Raw genomic sequence first — 22,703 nt, 5'->3', positions numbered from 1 at the left:
GAAACCTGTCAAGTCTTACTTTTCATAGGATTCTATTCCAATAATGACTCTTGTATCTTTTAAGTGGACATAATAACCAGATACCACTCTAAAGGCAGAAAACAAAGAGGAATTAAAGAGCCTCTTGATGAGGGTGAAAGAGGACAGTGAAAAACCCAGCTTAAAACTAAATATCCCATGGCATCCAGTCCCATCATTTCATGGCAAATAGAAGGGAAAATGTGGAAGCAACTTTCCTCTTCTTGGGCTCTAAAATCACTGTGAATGGTGACTGCAGCCATGAAATTAGAAGACGATTGCTTCTTGGAAGGAAAGCTATGACAAACCTAGACAGTGTATTAAAAAGCAAAGACATCACCTTACTGATAAAAGTTCGTATAGTCAAGGCTATGGTCTTTCTAGTAGTCATGTTCGGATGTGAAAGTTGGACCATAAAGAAGGCAGTGCCCTGAAGAATTGATGCTTTTGCATTGTGGTGCTAGAGAAGAGTCTTGGGAGTCCCTTGGACAGCAAGGAGATCAAACCTGTCAATCCTAAAGGAAATCAATCAATCTTGAATACTTCTTGTAAGGACTAATGTTGAAGCTGAAGCTCCAATACTTTGCTCACCTGATGTGAAGAGCCAAGTCATTGAAAAGACCCTGATGCTGGGAAAGATTGAAGACAGGAGGGGAAGAGGGTGACAGAGGATGAGATGGTTGGACAGCATCACCGATTCAATGGACATGAACTTGGGCAAACTCTGGGAGGTGGGGAGGAACAGGGAGGCCTGGTGTTCTGCAGCCCATGGGGTTGCAAACAGCTGGATACAACTTGGCGACTGAACAACAACAATAACCAGTTTGGTATTAGGTGCTCAAGGCCCCCTATTCACCAATAGAGTTCAAAGTTTCTTTTTGGCAAGAGAAACAACAGAACAGAGGGACATGGAAGCTGTCTACTTTCCTTTCTATCTCCTGGCCTTTCTGAGGACAATACAAGGGGTGAACCTTAATCTTGTGCAATTCCCACATGTATGAGCTGTGCTTTTTGGACTCGTACAGGTTTCTTTTATCTTTATTGGCTTTGAGGAGACAAATTTTCTCCTGGGTAAGCTCTATGGCTGTACGCAGCCAAGAGGCTAGGCTTCAGGCCCAGAGCACCCTGGAGGTCACATGTGGTTCCATCTGGACAAACGCTTTACAACAAATTCCCTGGCTTCTCTTCAGAATTACTGAGATGACAGGCAACTTGCCACCCACGTGGTAAGATGGTGTCCAGCACCAACACAAAAACCTTATAGGATATGGGTGGTAGAAAGAGTGAGACTAGTGATTTAGGCTTCAAATTATAACTTTATCTTAGAATTTGGAACACTATCTTACTATATCATTAAACTGCTGTAGTTCTTTGTAATGCACACTAAAGCCTTTCCAGAAATCACTGTGACACACCCTTTGGGGATTTAAAATACAGTAGTAAAGCTTAAAAGAGTCTCTTTCTTCTAAGGGTATTTTATAACATAAAAAATGAAGAATGTGCCAAAGTTTCAAGTTTTCGAAATTTCTAGTTATTTTGATATTGGCCAAACAAGTTGATGACAATTGACCCATTACTTTAAAAAGTTGAATAAAATGGAAATTTTTCATACAGTAAAAATCTAAGCCAAGGGCCTTAAAGTGAATAATCCTCTTTGTGAAAAATGCATTCATCTTATGTTTCTAGTAGTAGCTCCTAAGTTTATTTTAAGCAATTATCTGGCAGAGATTCATCACATGACACTTTGGGTATTTTTTAAGACTGAGATATTTTTCATATAAAAGGAATTTAATTAAATGTTCCAATTGATATTATTATAATCCTTTTAATATAAATATTGAGGTTAATTGTCTTAAAATAGTTTAAATGATTAGATACACACTATTGATACTATGTATAAAATATATAACTAATGAGAACATACTGTATGGAACAGGGAATTCTACTCAATGCTCTGTGGTGACCTAAATGGGGAGGAAATTTTAAAAAGGGAGGATATATGTATAATTTTATGTACCACTAAGGAAGGAAAAAACCCTAACAATTAAACTGTCAGCAATGCTTTCTTATCACTTAGAATTTTTATTTCACACTTAGTGAAATAGCTCTTTTCACCTCAAGATGGAAATTTTTTCCTATGTATTCAATGTGACATAAAAAGACTAAGGTTAAGGATTTTTACCATTTTCTGTGCTGTCAGTAGTGTTGGTGATACATTCCATATGAGAGGACCCCAACATTGTCTTTGAGATTTTATTTCAAGCAACTGACCCTTCTTTTGCAAGTTTTCATGATAATGGTCTTTCCTCCCATTGGAGCAAACATGTCCTTCAACTAGTATCAAAATTTGCCACTCTGCTATTCCCATGCCTTTCTGCATACACAAAAGTTTTTCATGTCCAGGACAAATAGTAGTATCAGTTCAGTTCAATTCAGTCACTCAGTCGTGTCCGACTCTTTGTGACCCCATGAATCGCAGCACGCCAGGCCTCGCTGTCCATCACCAACTCCTGGAGTTCACCCAAACTCATGTCCATTGAGTCGGTGATGCGATCCAGCCATCTCATCTTCTGTCATCCCCTTCTCCTCCTGCCTTCAATCTTTCCTAGCATCAGGGTCTTTTCAAACGAGTCATCTCTTTGCATCAGGTGGCCAAAGTATTAGAGTTTCAGCTACAACATCAGTCCTTCCAATGAACACCCAGGACTGGTCTCCTTTAGGATGGACTGGTTGGATCTCCTTGCAGTCCCAGGGACTCTCAAGAGTCTTCTCCAACACCATAGTTCAAAAGTATCAATTTTTTGGTGCTCAGCTTTCTTCACAGTCCAACTCTCACATCCATGCATGACCACTGGAAAAACCATAGCCTTGACCAGACAGACCTTTGTTGGCAAAGTAATGTCTCTGCTTTTTAATATGCTATCTAGGTTGGTCATAACTCTCCTTCCAAGGAGTAAGTGTCTTTTAATTTCATGGCTGTAGTCACCATCTGCAGTGATTTTTGAGCCCCCAAAAAGAAAGTCTAACACTGTTTCCACTGTTTCCCCATCTATTTCCCCTGAAGTGATGGGACCAGATGCCATGATCTTAGTTTTCTGAATGTTAAGCTTTAAGCCAACGTTTTCACTCTCCTCTTTCACTTTCATCAAGAGGCTTTTTAGTTCCTCTTCACTTTCTGCCATAAGGGTGGTGTCATCTGCATATCTGAGGTTATTGATATTTCTCCTGGCAATCTTGATTCCAGCTTGTGCTTCTTCCAGCCCAGCGTTTCTCATGATGTACTCTGCATATAAGTTAAATAAGCAGGGTGACAATGTATAGCCTCGACGTACTCCTTTTCCTATTGGGAACCAGTGTGTTGTTCCATGTCTAGTTCTAACTGTTGCTTCCTGACCTGCATACAGATTTCTAAAGAGGCAGGTCATGTGGTCTGCTATTCCCATCTCTTTTCCACAGTTTATTGTGATCCACACAGTCAAAGGCTTTGGTGTAGTCAATAAAGCAGAAATAGATGTTTTTCTGGAATTCTCTCGCTTTTTCGATGATCCAACGGTGGTTGGCAATTTGATCTCTGGTTCCTCTGCCTTTTCTAAAGCCAGCTTGAACATCTGGAAGTTCACGGTTCACATATTGCTGAAGCCTGGCTTGGAGAATTTTGAGCATTACTTTACTAGCATGTGAAATGAGTGCAATTGTGCAATTGTAAATGTCAGTTAAACTTAACAAATATACAGTCAACAATGGACAGAACTCAGTTGAAGTAATGACCAAGTTTGCTTATGTGTGTATAATGAAACATCAGAATTGCACCTGGTTGACAGTGACTATGAGATAGCATGAGTTCCAAGGCAGGCTCTTCTCAGAGACATTCAGTTGTGAAAACTACGCATCTTATTATTATTATTATTTTACTTTTTGGCTGCACCATGCAACATGTGATATCTTCATTCCCTGACCAGGGATTGAACCCACACTCCCTGCATTGGAAGTGTGGAGTCTTAACCACTGGACTGCCAGGGAAGTCCTGAAAATGTTTATCTTAAAATAGATGTAATATAGTAGTAGCCCTTCTACTAAAACATCCCCCATTTCCTAGATATTACCTTTCTTTTAAAACCTAACTCAAATCCAGCTCATTGTAGAAGCGCCCACAAATATTATACCACTCAACACATCACATTGCTCACAGAACCCTGTGTATCCACTTACACAGTGGTATGTCACATTTGCTCTCTTTTTCAACATAAACTCTTAGGAACCAGGCTGTAAGAGTCCTCTTTGATATTGCTTAGCATGGCTTTCAGCTAAGACCTGGGGTGATGCCCTTCTGGGAAATTCAAGGAGCATAAAAAAGCAGTGGACATAAAAATGCCCACTTTGATGGTTAGTTTAGCAAACTTACAGTTTGAGCATTGAATGTGCAAACAGTTTCCCTTATATTATAGCTCTTATCCTCACCCTGTAACACCTACCTATTAAATCCACAATCTGTTGGGTTTGACTTCCAACCAATGCTTAATTTGTGTAGCTTAGATATTTCTGTGGAAATTTCCTACCATGATTACTCTACCATCTAACAGAGAAAGAGTTCTGTTCCTATGGTAACTGTTGTAGAACAGTGCATACTTACTATACCTCTAAAATATGCAGCCATCCTTATGGGAATACACATCATCCTGAAAGGATTTTCCCCCTGCAATAAACATTGATTCCCCCCCTCGCCCCCCCCCCCACATTTTCACCTGATTTCAAAATAAAACTTCGTAAGAATTGCTAAGGAATAGTTTGAGGAGATGAGAACCATGGATGAGTCGGGCCCCTGCAGCTGTCGTGGGAGAGCAACACAGTCCTCAAGTGGGTTCTGGGAACACGTACCCAGTCCCTCTAAGGCTGTATTTCTCCTAGACTCTGTTTTCCATGTAATATCATGTTTTCTGTGTTTGAGACGTTGCTATGCAAGATGATATAAAAGAGTGGGATTTTTTTTCCTAAGGCAATCAAGCTCAGCAAATGCAAGTTTAGGATGATGCTAAAGTTTCTCAGAAAAAGTTTAGAATTCCTTGAGGAATGATCTAAGAATGTTCATGATAAGAAAGAATAAATGTTGATAACGGCCTGAAATGTCATTCTACGTGGTAGTTCATCAGTTCCAGGGTTTCTGTTACTATTGGTATTGCTTAAGCCACAATTTTAAGAAGGTTTTCTATTTGTATTTTTGCAAACAGGAGATTTTCTTCATCTTTTTTCTTCAAATTCATTAGCCTTAGGACTTCCCTGGTGGTCCAGTGGTAAAGAATCCACTCTTCCACTGCAGGGGGTGTGGGTTCAATTCCTGGTCAGAGAACTAAGATCCTGCATGGCTCATGATGCAGCCAAAAAAAAAAAAAAAATTAATTAGCCTCTCTGCCACAGGGACTTCCCTGGTGGTCCAATGGCTAAGACTCTACATTCCCAATGTAGGGGGCCCAACCGAAGGAGTTAGAAGGCACCTAAGTTGGTAGGGCAGCATAGGGGACTGATAAAAAAAAAGTGGGTGTGCAGTTACACCATTCACAGCAGGTCCAGGGGGAGCCTGCACAGCAGAGGTGTTATGAAGGATCTTAGCTGCCTGATGAGTGAGGCGGTGTCAGCATCTGTGTAGAGGTTGGCGGAGGACGTAGAAGGTGTTTCCTGCTTCTGAGTTGGCCATGCTGGCTCTCAAATCCTCATTTCTGTGCCATCTCAAATCTCATGGACAGGAACACCTCAGAAAACCCCATTTTATGCTTTGTTTTCCTTGATCATCAGCCCCAGCCAGAAAAGGATCATTGTCAGAAAGAAAACAGAGTTCTTCCTCATGGGCCTGGGAAAGCCTTGCTCCCTATATCTGGATAAGAAGGAAGAAGGAATGGGAGCCTGAGATCTTAATAGCATGTTGATTTAAAAATCTATCAGGAAACATTTTCCACAAATATTTTCCATGCTTTTGGTGTCCCAGTGATGATGTAACTGATGACCAGAAATACTAGAAGCCTGGTCCATGGTTAAAATATTTTTTAAAAATTACTTTATCACTTATATATATAAGAAAACATATCACTTTACATTTTCTTACGTATGTATATATATTTAATTAATTAGTTAATTTATTTGGCTGTGTTGGGTCTCAGTTGCCACACACAGGACCTTCATTGCATCATGCAGGGTCTTTCCTTATGGTGCAGACTCTCTAGTTACGGTGCTCAGACTCCAAAGTGTGGCTAAGTAGCTGTGGCAAACAGCTTAGTTGCTCCATGGCATGTGGGATCTTAGTTCCCTGACCAGGGATCAAACCTGGGTCCCCTGCATTGCAAGGAGTGTTCTTAACTACTGGACCACCAGGGAAGTCCCTCTTATATTTTTAGGCTGCAGCTAATTTATTTCAGTCTTGGGCGTGTGAAGCCATCATTATTTGGTCAACTGGGAGGTATATATATATATGTATATATATATAAACATCTATTTCTATATATGCATATATGTTATATATATACATCTATCTATATCTCTATATATATCTCTTTATATATATTAACCATATATACCTATGTGTATATATAGAGAGATAGATGTATATATATAACATATATATACATATATAAAAATAGATGTTTCACAGAAAAGTATACATATAGATGTCACTACTATCCAAATAAAGGCATAAAGGAGGGTCAGGATCATAGTGAGACTGAGAAAAGTCTCTTGTAAAATTTTTGTTCAACAATCTAAATGTAGAATTAAGCAAAGAGTAACACAATGAGAAATACTAGGGCTTAACCAAAAGAAAAAAAAGACACAGAATTCATGATCTTTCATGCCTTACCTCCATGGTGAGTATTCAGCTCATCTGGAGGTTTATTCCCCTTTGTAAGAGCCAAAGTCTTTCATCATTTCTGGGCATAACAACCCTCAGAGACAGACCAGGTGGTACCAGCTGCACATGATGAAAGAAATCACACGCTTTCATTGTGCAGAGTAATGAGAGAGGAATGGGCAGTCCAAACCAGCTGGATCCATTTCACTCTTTCAAGTATGCATGCACACACACATACACACACAAAGCCAAAAAAGAAGACTCTGAATTTGTAGAGGCAGGTATTGAACCTGCTACCCAAAGGTCTAATATCTTCTGGGTCTGTTATGGTGAGCAAAGCAGCAGGTCTTGCTCATAGTAAAGAGTAAATTTGTTTATAAAATTAGCCAAAAAAAAAGCTAAATTATTACATGACTACTCAAAGCCATGAGGAGCCAAAAAAAAAAAGAGAAACAGAGGTATTGCCACATTTTCTTCTCTAAAATAGTATTAATAGTAAACATATATATATGTATGTATGTATGTATGTATGTATAGCAGCTACTAGGCTGTACATTGTTCTAAGTGCTTTATGTAAATAAACTCACTTCATGTTCATAATGGTAAAGAATCCACCTGCAATGCAGGAGACCCAGGTTTGATCCCTGGGTAGGAAAGATCCCCTGGAGAAGAGTATCCCATTCCAGTATTCTTGCCTGTGAATTCCATGGACAGAGGAGCCTGGTGGGCTACAGTCTATGGGGTTGCAGAGTCAGACATGACTGAATAACTAACACACACACTCACACACAACGCTATAGCTCAGTATGATTTTCCTCCTTTTCTAGAAATAGGGAAATTGAGGCACAGAAAGGTTAGATAATTGTCCAGGATCTCACCACTACTGATTGGCAGCGGAAGAGTTGACAAGGGACAGTGTGGATGTCACAAAGAGAGGCATGTACTCAGACACCTGAAGTGTAAATGATGTACACCTCACCGAGATTTCACTTCATCTTTAGCATCCTTCTTGTCCCACAGTCCATCCACTTTCAGTTCAGTTTAGTTGCTAAGTCGTGTCTGACTCTGCGACCCCATGGACTGCAGTACGCCAGGCTTCCCTGTCCATCACCAACTCCCAGAGCTTGCTCAAACTCATGTCCATTGAGTTGGTGATGCCATCCAACCGTCTCATTCTCTGTCGTCCCCTTCTCCTCCCACCTTCAATCTTTCCCAGCACCAGGGTCTTTTCCAGTAAGTCAGTTTTTCACATCAGGTGGCCACAGTGTTGGAGTTTCAGCTTCAACATCAGTCCTTCCAATGAACACCCAGGACTGATCTCCTTTAGGATGGACTGGTTGGATCTCCTTGCAGTCCAAGTGACTTTCAAGAGTCTTCTTCACCACCACAGTTCAAAAGCATCAATTCTTTAGCACTCAGCTTTCTTTATAGTCCAACTCTCACATTCATACATGACCACTGTAAAAACCATAGCTTTGACTAGATGGACCTTTGTTGACAAAGTAATGTCTCTGCTTTTTAATATCCTGTCTAGGTTGGTCATAGCTTTTCATAGCTTTTTCTATCCACTTTAGTGCCTTTGTAAGTGAAGTGGCACATTCTAACAGAATGTTAGAGGCTGCATCATGGAAAAGGCACTGGGAAACCAGGCTGGCCGCACAGGCTGCTCAGTGGATGCCGGAAAGTGTCCTCAGAAAATGGTGCCCAGAAAAGCCCCAAGGCACTGAAAGAAAAGATGGAAGGAAACTGGAGGGCGTTACCATCTTTGAGAAAGTTGACACAGCCTCTGGAGTTAGTAAGTTGCACATACCACACTCAATGGGGTCTCTCCTTTATTAGCCACTTCAGCACTAAGGATTTTGCATGTTTGGCTTGTTTTCCTTTACAAAGGTAGTATAAGCGCCAATATGCAAATTGCATAAGAGCCACGATCAAGTTTCTTATGTTGTTTTCTGGACGAATGATGGAGTTTCCAATTCATACCCTTCATGGGAGTGTGTTTGACACATTTTTCTGGAGGAAAGCTGTGAATCTGAATGTACTCTGGGCAAAGTTTTCTTACACGCATGTAACAAGTCAGTATCGGAGTGCCACTGCAGTAAAAAACAAATGTAACTCATTTTCTCTGCTGGTTAGCTCTCTTATTCTGAAGTTTGGATGAGCAGACTTACTGAAACTTTTTATCTGAAGATCCTGATCTCTGGGAGTTCTGCAATCTTCCAAGTTACACAACCCCCACTAAATGCAAAGCGTAGACTGTTTCAGGTGGCCATGTGCCTATAGAATTAGTTTACTTGCTTTATATTTGATACATTCACATATCAAGTCTTTAAATGTAGTAGATGTATAGACCCATATGGCTGATGGTTGTATGGCTCATTAGTGGATAAAGAAGGTGATGTAAGTGTTGTTCCAGAAGAAAACCCAAAAGGGACAGGTTCAGGCAAGATCAGAACTTTCCAGTAACTAGAATTCAAAAATGAGATGAGGTGCCTACGAAGGGCTGAGTAACTGTCAGTAAAAGCAATCTGACCATAGGTCAGGAGTCCTTCCTGGACTTCTAAGTCATTTGGACTTCTAATATTCTAATATTCCTCCTGTCACAGTGCTAAGACTGGTGATTATTGTCACAGAGAACTTGATTTTTTTTAAATGTTCATACACATCTAAGCACTTGGAAATTTAACAGAACTATTTTTAGTAGTAAGAAATTGAAAGGCAGAGCTCTTAGTTAATTTTGTGAATCATGCAATCTTAGTTTTCTAAATACTCTGGATAAGTTGGCAAGCCCTCTGCAGTGCTGGGACTCAGAATCACAGCTGAACAAGTGTGTGAGAGTTGTGGCCCATGAGGGCCTGGGCGTGTGCAAGGAATAGATACACTGGAGAGGAAGGAAGGGGAAGGAGGAAAAGTGGAATAACACAAGTGACAGTAATCCTGTTACTAATGCAATCATCAGAATAACCTTATCAGAGAATTATGACTGTTCTCATTTTTTACTTGGAGGAACTGAATCTCAAGGTCATGCGTTCCAAGGCCATCAGTAAGTGGCAGAGACAGGGCACAGACCGCACTGCCGTGACTCCTGATTTAGTTTGCCCCTACATAAGGTGGGCTCACCTGTGCAGCGGCTTGCTCAGTTTAGCATGGGTGACTGTATTAAAGATGGGTCTAAGAAGAGAAGCTCATTTCTGAATCCTGCCATAAGTCTCATGAATTTAAAATATCAGTACTTTGGGAAGTATATTGCTCAGCCTTGAATGAAACTCACCTTTCTTTATATGAGATGGAAATAATATTAATGAGTCCTCTAAGTGCATTAATTAATTACTTAATTATTTTTTTTTTGCACACCACGTTGCTTGTTAGATCTTAGTCCCCCAACCAGGGACTGAACCTGGGCTGCATCAGTGAAAGTGCAGAATCCTAACCACTGGACAGCCAAGGAATTCTCTATATCTATTAATATTAGAAACTCAACCCCCCATTTTGAAAGACTAAGAGAAAATAGAAATGATTGAATCCATAATAAAAAGAGTGTAGGAATCAAGTTTTGATTTTGCTTTTTGACTCAAGCTTTGATATATGTTTCTCTATGTTCAAAACATAATCAATGTTTTCTTTGTGTTTGGTTATGTTTCTCTACTGTAGAAAGCATGGAATAAAGAAAACCCTCTCACAAACTTTTCTCACGTTATTCCATACAGAGAGGGCTACAGACTAAATATGGGTGTACTGGCTATCAGACAAACCTTTTTCCTTTCTTTCTTCAAAACAGAGTAGAAACAGTTGAGACCAGCATAAGATCTGTTACCCTAGGACACTAATTCCTAACGAAATTAGTTCCCTTCCTCCACTCCAGGAGGACATCTGACACTTTCTAGAGATATTTTTATTGCCACAGCTGGGAATGATACTGGCTTCTAGCAGGTAAAAGTCAAGGATGCAGCTAAACTTCCTAAAATCCACTGAACAGACCAACAACAAATACTTATTGGGCCCAAATTGTCAATATTGCTAGGGCTGAGAAACCTTGGTCTAAGACCTGGTAAAATGCTTGGCAGTTTACATACCTGGGCACCCCCATTTGCAAAATCTTCTAGACCTCCAAACCTAAGGAATCTCAGCACAGTAGAGCTGCCTAGAGCTCTGTGGAAAGAGAACATCTTGCCTGTATTCTCCATTAATTTTTACAAGTTCATAAACTGGGCTTAGATAATTATTTCCACTGTCTTCTTTCTCTATTTTTTTTTCTCATTATGCAAAGGCCAGCTGTGTTTTGAGAATTTTTGCTTATCTGTTACTTTACATGATTTTTCATGGTTTGATTTTTAGGCCAGACTTTTCCTTTTTACTGAATTTTATTTTTTTACGAGAAGAAAATGTGGAAGAAGATTTGGAAAAAAAAACACAAACTCTTAAAATGTCTAATCTCTCTAAGAATAAGATCATTGGAAACTTATGTCTCAGGTTTTCCGAATTAACACAAAATGGTTTCTGAACAACTACTCAAATGACAATTTCAGTAATATTCTCAATATTTATCGTTTTTAAAAGTTTGCTATTTTAGAAAATTCAATCTTATTGATTCAACAACTGGACTGAATTCAAGAAGTATGCCAAAAGCAAGAGCTTGGTAACATAAACTAGTTTTAAGACAAAAAAGAAATGTTGAAAAAGAGTGCAAAAAGGTCACCGGTAGCAACAAAAAGAAAATCATAAAAGGTGATAGAACTTGACTAACAAGGTGAAAAGGTAATGAGTATAAAGTCCAGGTATGACATTTATGATTTTTGAGACAGTCTGTCTCTATCACTTAAGCTTTGGCAAAATCCCCAGACCCACAGAGAAGCCTGAGTCATCTCTCATTCCTTTATTCTCTGTAAAAGGTGACCTGGGTGTATATTCTGTGACTGACTATGCTGAACATGCTGAAAAATCTGAGAATAAAAAGCCAATGACATCAATCCTAGAGTGAGAAACATATTATTTCCTGGTAATACATTTGGCCTTATCATACAAACTAGATTTTTCTGGTCTTATGTTCCTTCAGATGTTCTAAACTTAGAAATGTGTTGAAAATTTCTCATCTGTGCAACTGTTAGCATTGTTTGCTCTGTGTGGGTTTGGTATGAATCAATGAGAATCTGAAGGTTATTTGTCAAGCCAAGAGACAAAGTCAGATAATCACCAAGTTGGCCTGAGCTTTGAGTTCAAAAGGATCATGATAGTTTTGCTGAACTAAGAAACAGTAGAGAATTTAAGGTAATGTGAGTACTAAAGCAAGAAAACCGCTGACCACAGTAACAAAATAGCATCTAAAATGGTCTATAGAAAAAGAGCATGGCTTCACCCAGACCCTCATGCAGTGCCCACTCCTTCACTGAGGGACAGCTTTTGACTAAAAGACTTTCCCTGGGACTTCCCTGGTGATCCAGCATTTAGGATTCTGCACTTCCAATGCAGGGGGTGTGGGTTGGATCACTGGTCAGGGGACGAGATCCCACATGCCACGGGGAGCTTGCAAAAAACAAAAAAGACTTTCCCCAACTGCTCCTTACAGAGACACTTACAAAAATGCTAAGTGACTTTTAATTCGATCCATTCATTCTGTTCCTTAGCTGTAAGTTATAAACACATTTATGTTTGATGGAAATCTATCTGAAGAATATTCATTAATCTTGAAGTTAACTTATGCTATTGTCTTTCATATTCTAAACATGAAGAGCATTAAATCAAGCTAATTTTTTCTTTCTAATATAAAAAAATAATATAGCAGTAAATAAAAAAGATCTCCATTACTATTAGAATCCATCACTATTTGTATTGATTTTACAGAGGCTTTTCTTGTAGCTTACTTTTGTTAAATTTATATCTAAATTTTATAATATAAATTATATATATATTATGAATATAATAGTATTCATATTACATATATGAATATATATATATATAAATATATATATTCACAGATGGCGCTAGTGGTAAAGAATCAGCCTGCAATGCAAGAGACACAGACAGGCACAGGTTCAATTCCTGGGTTGAGAAGATTCCCTGGAGGAGTGCAAGGCAACTCACTCTAGTATTCTTGCCTGGAGAATCCCCATGGACAGCAGAGCTTGGTGGGCTACGGTCTGATCCAGAGGGTTGCAACGAGTTGGACATGACTGAAGTGACTTTGCATGCAGCATGCACATATATATATCAAGCTGATAACACAACAAATATAATTTCACGGAAAATACTGGCTCATTTACATGAAGAAACTGTAAGTGATATAGTGTAGGTTTATTTACTTAAAACTTTTCAACTGACCTGTTTATTAATTCAGAAATTCTAATTAGGGATTCTATTTAAAATTATTCTTCTTAAATAATAGATAAAATGTATTGTGTACTCCTTAGGTTATCTGGACACATTATTTAAGACTCACAATGGCCCCGAGAAGTAGGAACTAACATTATCTTCATTGAACAGATGCAAAAAATAAGGCAAAGAAATTAAGAAACTTGCCCAAGGTCAGGCAGGAGGTGGTGGAGTCTGATTTAAAAGCTGAGTCTGCCTGACTTGGAGCCAAAAGCCTAACACAGAGTACCATAAACTTTTCATTAGTCTAGGTATTACTTTATGGACTACAGCAATGAAAGCACATTGTTTTAAAGTAGTCTATAGTTAAGAATTTATCATAAATTCAAATTGACTTTTTCTTATTAGTTCCAATTACTAAGCTTTTAACATATGTTAGCTAATACTCTACCCTCAAACCTCAAAGTATTTTTGTAATAAAATTTTATTCATGTTCAGTTAAAAATCCCATGAGATTTACTATAATTTTCCATTGAAGAAAGACATTAATATTGCAAGCTAAATTTAGAACTGTATATCAAGAGTCTTAAAAATATTTATACCCTATAACTTAGAAATTCCATTTCTAGAGGATTTATCCACCAGAAATAGTTAAAATATACATAAATATTTTATTAAAAACATAGTTATTTATATATTTTTATAAAATCAAAATTTGGAAGTAATAAAAATACATTGAGGAATGGTTGGCATTGCCATTTCAAGTGATACTTATAAAGAGTTTACTATCCCATGGAAAAACACTTGTGTTATATGTTTATTTTACATATAACATCAAAAGGTATTAATATTGTTAAAATGTCCATACTGCCCAAGGTAACCTACAGATTTAATGCAATCTTTATCAAAATGTGAAATACCTGTATCTATTATAATATATATAATGTAATGTTGTATATTATCCATTATATTTATACTATACATTCCATTACATATTATATACATTATCTTATTTTATAAATATAAATTACATTTTATTTCATATATATAGTGACTTATTACGCAGCCATTAAAAAGAAGCAAATCCTCCCTTTTACGATAACATGGATGCATCCGGAGGACAGTATGCTAAATGAAATAAGACAAGACAAATACTGTATACTCTCACTTAGAAGTAGAGAAAAGAGTGGTAATTTCTGAGGACTCAGGGTGAGGTGGAATTTGGGAGATGATAAAAATGTAGCAACTTTCAGTTATAAGATAAATAAGTTCTGGCCATCTAATGTATGGCATAGTGACTACAGTTAATAATACTATCTGGTACATTTTATATTTGCTAACAGAATAGACCTTAAGTGTTCTCCTCACACACACACACAAAGACAACTGTGTGATTACTATGTGGATATGTTAATTAACATGATTATGGTAATTATTTCACAATGTATAGGTATCTTAAGTTACTACATTTTACACCTCGTGTGTGTGTGTGCGTGTGTATGTGTGTGCACACTCAGTCGTGTCAGACTCTTTGCGACTCTATGGATTGTAGCCCACCAGGTTCCTCTGTCCATGGAATTTTCCAGGTAAGAATACTGGAGTGAGTTGCCATTTCCTTCTCCAGGGGATCTTTCCAACCCAGGGATCGAACCTGTGTCACCTGTGTCTCCTGCATTTGTAGGCGAATTCTTTACCACTGAGCCACCTGGGAAGCCCTTTTTTATATCTTAAATACATACAATTTTTATTTGTTAATTATACTCAGAAAAGCTGGAACAAAACCAAAAACTTAAAATGAAAAATTATGAACAGAATTATTAAAACTTAGCAATTTTCACCCTCTGTGAATCAGGTTTGACTTGCCATGAATCCCACTGGTGCAGCTGAGGTAGTCAGTAGAGTTAAAGGTCCCGAGTTAGAAAACACAGAGAACTCAGTTCCTTCAAGTACAAACCCCACAGGACTATTAACCTAGCCATTGCAATAGAATCTCATTGTCCTGGCTATGACAATGCATGACTTGCTATATCACATCCCAGCTTTGCCTCCTGGCTCATCTGGATACTCTATATGCTGGCAGTGTCTAAAAACAATGGCCTTTGGAAACCACCACAGCCACCGCAGTTACTGAGAAAGGCAAAGGAGATTGTCACAATGAGATAGCTTGCATCTATCTTGCTACTCTGAAGGCTGATCTTGCTCGTAGTTAGAGGGGAAATAAAGTATGAATGATAGAGGGAGAGGGAGTGGGTGTGAGAGTAAATCCTTGTCTTCTAGAATAATCAAGTTTCATGTCCACTTGAAGGATGGCACAAATTGCAAGGCCATGGCCTTTCAGAGGTTGAGAAAGGCCTTAGCCATGTCCATTTAAGTTTACTGCATATTTTTGAAAAGAAAAAAAAAAAACAATGCATAGTCAGAAAACTATATTTTAAATATTTAGTCCTCTCAAATATAGCCTTTAAGTTCATTACCTACTTCCAGATAAGTATAAATTTAAATATCTTATAATAATGCAATTTAAAAAACCTTTTTAAAACACCCTCTAGGAAGATTTGCATGGTAAAAAAAATAAAGTTTGGGAAACACTGCATTTTGCTATAGTCTTCTTGACTATTGACAGTACATGTTGGCATATTTAAGACTCCCAGACATTCCACAAGATAGAAGTGTTTAGCTTTGCTTATCTCATTGTTTCTCAAACATAATGAATCACAATTTCATCTTTTTCAAACATAAAGAAAAATGAATTGAAACACACTTTGGGAAATGCTCCTCTAGGTAGGTCGGTGTCCAAATCTCTTTTTCTTTCTCAGTCTCGTTTCCCATGTGAGATGACCTAGTTCACAAACCACTTCTCAGCCTCTTCCCCAAGCTAAAATAAAACCCTAAAATATAATGCAGAACCTGACAAGAGCTGGATTCATTCCTGGGATATTGCCAGTGGATGTCATACATCAACTGCCATCTGAAGAGAATCCATGTTCAGCCAAGAGAACATTCAGCTCCCAGTCCAGTTGGTCCTTACAATTCCTACAACACCAGGAAAAGTTTTCACCAACTAAACTTTCCTTGTTTTGTGTGTATGTGTGTATATTTGAAGTAGACATCTTTCCATTAGGAACTGGGCACTGGCTGAGGTGCCAATTAATTTTGCATAAGCTGCCACTGCACCCTTGGATGCTAATCCGCTCATTCATAACCACAAGGTATTGTGCTAGGGTCATGTACATGACTTGTGCCTCCAGCCCTGTGGGTTTATTTAGTCCTTAGCCTCTAGTTCCTGCAGCTGTATCCTTTCAATGACTGCTTTATGGTGGCCAAGAGAGTTGAGGGCGGCTGCCAGGACTCTGAGATCTGGAGGAACACATGGACGCATTATTCTACTCCAAAGCTTTCCAATTCCTGTTCCGGTCAGATGGGGGAGATGGTGGGAGGATATCTCTGAAGCAGCCCAGCACTTACTGTTGATGGTATTATTCGTGTCTGACATTATTGCAAAAGAACAGACTTAAATTTTACCCCCGTGTGTTCTTCAGGGTAAGGTTAATTACCAGTGAAAGTGTCATAATGCAAAACATAAATTCTGAATTTAGCTCCTGGGTTGTTTTGTAAGAACTGCTATGGAGTCATTATTTTTTGCCTACTCTAAGACTACACATTGGATCCAGTCTGCTTCAGACAGGAGTCCAGGAAAGAGGGCTTACTATGCTAATTGAATACTAATTAGGCTTTTGCTTGTTTTGTGTTACAGTCATTTGCAACTATATTTTTTTCTGTATTTATGTCAAGGGGAAAAGAACACCTCAAAGGTAGCAAGATTCTTACTTATCCTGAATATCTGGAATAAAGTATTTTGCCACTTTTTTTTTTTTGTACTTGTAACATTTGTAAAGGGTTTTGTTCTGCACTAAGAAAAAGCAAAATATCATCATCATTATTACTGGCCTTTGTTCACAATGGACTTCATCCAGACTCTAACCAGTGACTCTATGACTAACAATCTGAGTCACTAAGTTTCACATGTTTATGAATTTCAACACAATTCCCAGGCTGAGAGTTTTTTGTTTATTTTCATGTTTCAGGACGCAGAAAAAAAGTAAATGCCCTTCTGGATTTCAAATCTGGTGTCACTGAGTGACTGCTTGAACAACTCAGCACATAGGCTGCATCACTCCTTCAATAAAGATTAATATTGGCAAAAGTTCAAGAACTACCAACTGTCAAAAGGTTAGTATATTCTTTTGTTAGGGGAAACACATTGAATGACACCACCTACCCTGGTCAGGCACAATTACCATATCTGTGAGTTATTTTATGACAGGAGGTCCTGGTGAGGAACATATAACTAACAAGCCACCACCAACTGGAAGAATTGGGGAAATGTCAAAAGGAGACTCCATGTGTCCTAGCACCTCCCAGAATCCTTCTCACTGGCATCCACCTTGACTGAGCCATGTGTGTGCCACGAAGGAAGGAGCCCGAGTCAGAATGATTAACCAGAGAAAACCCGGAAACTAACCCCATGATCATAAAACCTGAGACTGTGTGCCACGGTGCAGAGCAGTTCTCCTGGGTTCCCTCACCCTCCTGCTCTCCACCCAGGTGCCCCTTCCCAATGAGGTCTCTTGGTTTGTCAGCACGTGTGTACCTTTGGATAATTCATTTCTAAGTGATAGACAAGAGCCCACTTTCGGGCCCTGGAATCAGTTCCCCTTCCTGCAACACTTTCAGGACAAAAGCCTTTAGCCTGGTAGAGAATTCAGGTAACCATAAATATTTGCATTTTCACCACGGTAGTGATACTAGACAATTTCAGGAGTGAAAATGGAGGAACCTCCAACTAAAAAGTGGATCAAGAGAAGGACTGAAAAGATGCAAGTATATTTTCTGGTTATTAACTTTGCAAAGATGTAGTCTTTATCCTTACAGCTTCTTCAAAGGAGTATCAGAAAATGGACAATCTGAGCTAAAATACCATTTTTTGTGTGAAAAATTCCATTATTTTAATAATTTTCTTTTTTTTTTTTACTGTATCCACTCTCATACCAGTTCCACCTTGTCCCTAGATTATAACTGTCCCTGACTGGTCACCCTACACCCATCTTAAAAAGCAATTACTGTGTCAATTTACCATCAGATAACATTATAAACATTTGGTCACACACTGTCACAGCATCTCAAATTAACACCTTACAGTTTTATAGCATTTTTCAAAGGATTCTCTCACATGTCACCTCACATTAATCTCATCTTCCCATCCAGTAGAGAAAAAAAAAAAAACAAAAACTTCATATGCAGTATTGTCCCTCTTACTGATGAGAAAATTGAGGCATATTGTTGGACATAATTGGCTTAGCCTTATTATCTAACTTCATATGGGTTATTACTAAAAAAATCAGAATCGTCATCTAAAGCCAATGCAGTAGATGCATAACAGAAATCTGAGATTTAGAAATAATTTTTGCCTCTTGGTCCTCATATAAGGGTAAGCATAAAGTCAGGACAGATGATGTTATTCTTGGGTATTGGTTCTTGTAAATGCAATTTGTGATGTCAAATGTATACTGTATTACATTAATGTAGTCCAAAGTAGAGAAGCATAATTAGATCACACAAAATGTTATCAAAATATACAAAGATAAGAAATAAAATGAATTCAATTTAAAAAAACCATTTGTGCATCATTCTGTATTCTTCACAGGATGCCCTGTGGGTCTCTATAGGATCTTCTTGAGATTCTGTGATCATTCAGGTAAGTGACTTTTTCATTGTGAACTTACTGGATTTTACATTTAAATTAATGGCCATTTTAAGGAAAGATTTATCTGTCATTTCCTTTACATCTTTCACAGTGCCTGGGCTGAGAACACAGTAGTAGCTTTTTTATTTCTTTAGAGCAGCTACATCTGTAACTGATACTGAAGTTTCTTGTTCCCAAGGCCCATGTACCCACGGGTAAACCTGACTTCGCTGCAGTGAGACAGTGGGATTCCTTAAGGTAAACCAGTGCATTCCAACCTCTGAGTGTCTCAGCAGTTCAGGTGTCTGACTCTGAGCACACAGCTTCTCCACCATAACCTGCCCCGACGTGGGGTGGCTGGCTTCCCAGCAGTCTTCTGGACACTTCAGTCTGATGATCACCTTCAGTTCCTGGAAATTTTAGTGACTTTGGTTGTGAAGATGCTTCCTGGGCTTGGTCTTCGACAATGAAAATAGAAGATGGTGCCTCACCTTTGAGAAAAGAGGTGGGTCAGACTATAAAAATCGCCCCAGACAAGGACGTCTGACACGTTTATCTGTGCAAGAAGCACGTAAGCGCTAGTTAACAGGCGCCTCCCTGCCGCCCTTCCCCTGCCCCTCCCCAGCCGCCCCCTGCCCCCGCCAGGACAGCGCCAAATCTCAGCGATGCGCGTGCTGGCTGTAGACACACCAGAGGCTGAAGGCACACAGGGCTGAGTTGGGCCTAATGACTAATATTTTCCCCACCCGGAGCGACATTCACGGATTGATAACTATTTTCCCCTCAAACCAAGCAAAATCAGCAGTACTTCCCTGCTTTGCGCCAGAACTTGAAGATGAACAAAATAGTCTTTCGGAGAGGCCTGAGTCCAGCTCGGGGCTTCAGACCAGACCGGGCTGCAAAGGATGAAGCGAGATGGCAGAGATGAGGGCAGTGAATACATTTAAAGGGAGAGCCGGGCCCTGGAGGAAGGGACAAAGAACCAGGACCCTCTAAGGAGGGATCAGGGGTTGAATTAACAAGAGATTCATAAAAGAAGGCTTGTGAATCTGAGAAGAGCTATGGCTTTAAGCTGCAACCTGAAACAATTAAACTCTGACCATACGTTCTTTAAAAAGTGGTGAAGTGGATGACATGTAAAAAAACTACCCCCCCGCCCCGCCCCGCCCTGAAAGCAGTAAAGGAAGGGCCCTCTTTCCAAGTCCAGATTCTGTAACCGCGGGTTTGGTTCTGGGGTAAACCGCCGCACATCTCTTTCCAACTCCTGGCTGGGCAGTTAAGAGGGTTTTAAAAACACATCATCCTTTGGTCCACAGCCGCACTTCGAGAACATCCTATACCGCAGGCTCTTTCGCGGATTTACTTGCGGTCAAGAGCACCCAAAAGTCAGCAGGCAGGATTCCAGGACCTTAGCCTGAAAGCGGGGACGGCATACTTAGGGAGGCGGGGGACCTGGGCACATGTTCTGCTGCAGAAAGGGCGAGCCGCGGGCAGCCTGGGTCCCCCGGGTCCCGAGCTCGCAGACGGGCGGTGGCCGCAGGGGACCCGCGCTCAGGTGGAGCCAGCCTCGCTGCAGCTGCGCCCCAACCCCTCCCCGCCCCCACCGACGCCCCGGGCCCTTCCCTTCGCCCCGCCCCGCGCCCGAGGACCCGCCCGGGATGGGGGCGCGGGCCGAAGCGCTGGAGCCGCGCCAGGCTCGGGGTCCTGGGTGCGCAGCGGCTCTCCCGCCCTGCGGCCGGGGGCGGAGCGGTCCCCCCTCTCACCCCCAACCCACCCCTTCCAGGCCCGTCACCCTCCCCGCTCCCTCCTTTCCTTCCCGCTTTCCCCGGAGAAACATGGCCGGGAACCGTGAGGAGGCGCCAGACTACGGGCGAGGCGTCGTGGTAAATGCAAACTCCGATTTCGGGGCCGAGGCGCGCGCTCCCCGCCCCTCCTTCGTTGGCACCCCCCCTCCCCCACCTCCTTTCTCGATTAAACGCCCGAAATGCATTCGGGAGCGAGCTGGCCACGGCTTTGTTCTTCCCTCCCAGAGGGTCGCTTCCATCCTCCCCCTCCCCCGTGTGACCGCGCGCTTAACAGCCCTTCCCCCGGGTCCTCGGTGTCCCCACCTCCCCCCGACAGCCATCCGCTACTCCCCAGGGTTGAGCCCGCGTGGTTCCGGGTCCCACTGCCGCTGGCCGCCAGCAGTCACCCCTGGACGCCGGGGGTGCTGCGAGGACCCGCGCGGGCGGCTCTTACGGGCCTCCGTGCTTACGGGCTCCTTCCTGACTTCCCCAGCGCGGGCTTCACGTGTTGTTTTCAAAAAGGATTCCGAGAGTTGGCCAGGGCAGCTAGGACATAACGTTTGAGCTTTGAAACGCCGGCCAGGGCTCTTACTGTGGGGCCTCTGCACAAGCTTGGGACACGAGAGCGCCCCTCGAGAGAGCATCCGTGTCTGCAAAAGGACCCGCTGAGCGAACTCATGTGTATGGAGTATCAGAAGGTGTGGGAGGATGGGGTCCCAGACCAGATCCTCTTTATCCCTGGGAACCCCACAAAGTCAGCCATCACACAGTGGGTACCCAAGGATCAGTATCCTGGAATCAAATCTGGTCTTGCCATACGCTCCTGGCTTCTTTGGAAGGTAGTGGTTTTAACGTGTCAGGTTTGAAGTGAAACTGTGGTGATGGTGGTGGGTGGGTGGGGCCAACTTCCTACTTTAAGATTCTTTGTTCAGAAATCAGCCTGTAATGTACAGATAATCCTGTCTGTGACTGAGGCTTGCAGGAGTTGGGAGGGTTGGATTAGGAAACATCTCATTGTAACTGATCTGTTCGGGTTGAACTCTGTTGCTCAGGGTTAATTTCACAGCCAGGCCTGTTAGTCTTAAAGGAGTTCGTTTATTTGTTCATTGGGCTCCTGTTTATTCTGCTGCTGAGTTCCAGGCAGTGTTCTAGTCTCTGGGGAAACCAGACAGACCCCTGTGTTCGTGGACCTTACATTCTAGAGAGGAACACAGGCAAGCAGTGTGAAAGCACCTACACGAAGAATATGCCCTCAGACAGTGATATGTGCAGGGAAGAGGAAAGAGAGTCTTGAGATAGTGATTGGAGGAGGGCTGAGGCTGCTATTTTAGCTCAGATGGTCAGGTTGGCCCCCTGAGTGACATATAAGCCAAGAGCAGAAGGCTAAGGGGGAGGTAGCCACCTGAAGATTGAAGAAGGGTACCTATAGCAAGTCCCCTACATAAGAACAAGTTCCATTCAGAGAGCGTATTCACAAGTCCAATTGGTTTGTAAGTCCAACAAAGTTAGCCTAGGTACCTAACTAACATAATTGGTTGTATAGTACTGTAACACTATAATATTTATAATACTTTTCACAAATAATAATTACAAACAAAAAATAAGACACTTTTAATCTTACAGTACAGTACCTTGAAGAGTACAGTAGTCCAATACAACACTTGTGTATACAGGGGCTGGCATGCACGTTTGCATCTTTGAAAGTTCACAACTTGAGGGTTCGAATGTAGGGGACTTATTCTCCAAGACAGCACCTGCCAAGGGCAAGGAAATCATTACATTCTGAGAAGGAGTCATAACATCCAGTTTTATGCTTTTTAAAAAAAAACGATCACTCCACTTGCCATGCCGAGGATGGTCAGGCCTAGATTTGGGGTGAAAATGTTTGAAAAAAGGAAGTCATTCAGTTCAGTTCTGGACAAGTTGAGTCTCTAAATGCCTGTAAAGCCTATGGGTCATGATGCACGGGAGGCAATTTGAAATTCCTGTTTGGAATTCAGAAGGGGGACTGTATAGATTG

General features: G+C 40.8%; 1 protein-coding gene and 1 long non-coding RNA gene across 9 annotated transcripts in view; one reads left to right on the top strand and one right to left on the bottom strand.

Moving 5' to 3' along the window:
* The window catches only part of LOC122681344, a 110,094-nt gene that overhangs the window by 33,939 nt on the left and 53,452 nt on the right, over nucleotides 1-22,703 (bottom strand). The window contains exons 2-3 of one of the 2 annotated variants that reach the window (XR_006336943.1): nucleotides 22,315-22,437; nucleotides 19,027-19,390 (exon numbers count right to left, since the gene is read on the bottom strand). This is a non-coding gene — a long non-coding RNA (uncharacterized LOC122681344). Of the gene's footprint in view, nucleotides 1-19,026; nucleotides 19,391-22,314; nucleotides 22,438-22,703 lie in introns of those variants that run through there. The other variant, XR_006336944.1, reaches the window with a different exon arrangement.
* Nucleotides 17,934-22,703, top strand: part of PRTFDC1 (phosphoribosyl transferase domain containing 1) — a 136,278-nt gene continuing 131,508 nt past the window's right edge. The window contains exon 1 of one of the 7 annotated variants that reach the window (XM_043883329.1): nucleotides 17,934-20,782. In XM_043883329.1, coding sequence (XP_043739264.1) covers nucleotides 20,360-20,782 — 423 coding nt within the window. In that variant the 5' untranslated portion in view covers nucleotides 17,934-20,359. The remainder of the gene's footprint in view (nucleotides 20,783-22,703) is intronic. The other 6 variants (XM_043883328.1, XM_043883330.1, XM_043883331.1 and 3 more) reach the window with 6 other exon arrangements.

The sequence above is a fragment of the Cervus elaphus genome, chromosome 23 (genome assembly GCF_910594005.1).
Source record: "Cervus elaphus chromosome 23, mCerEla1.1, whole genome shotgun sequence".
NCBI classification, from domain to species: Eukaryota; Metazoa; Chordata; class Mammalia; order Artiodactyla; family Cervidae; genus Cervus; species Cervus elaphus.
Note: the sequence above shows the minus strand (reverse complement) of the source record. Positions and strands in the feature narration are given on the sequence as shown.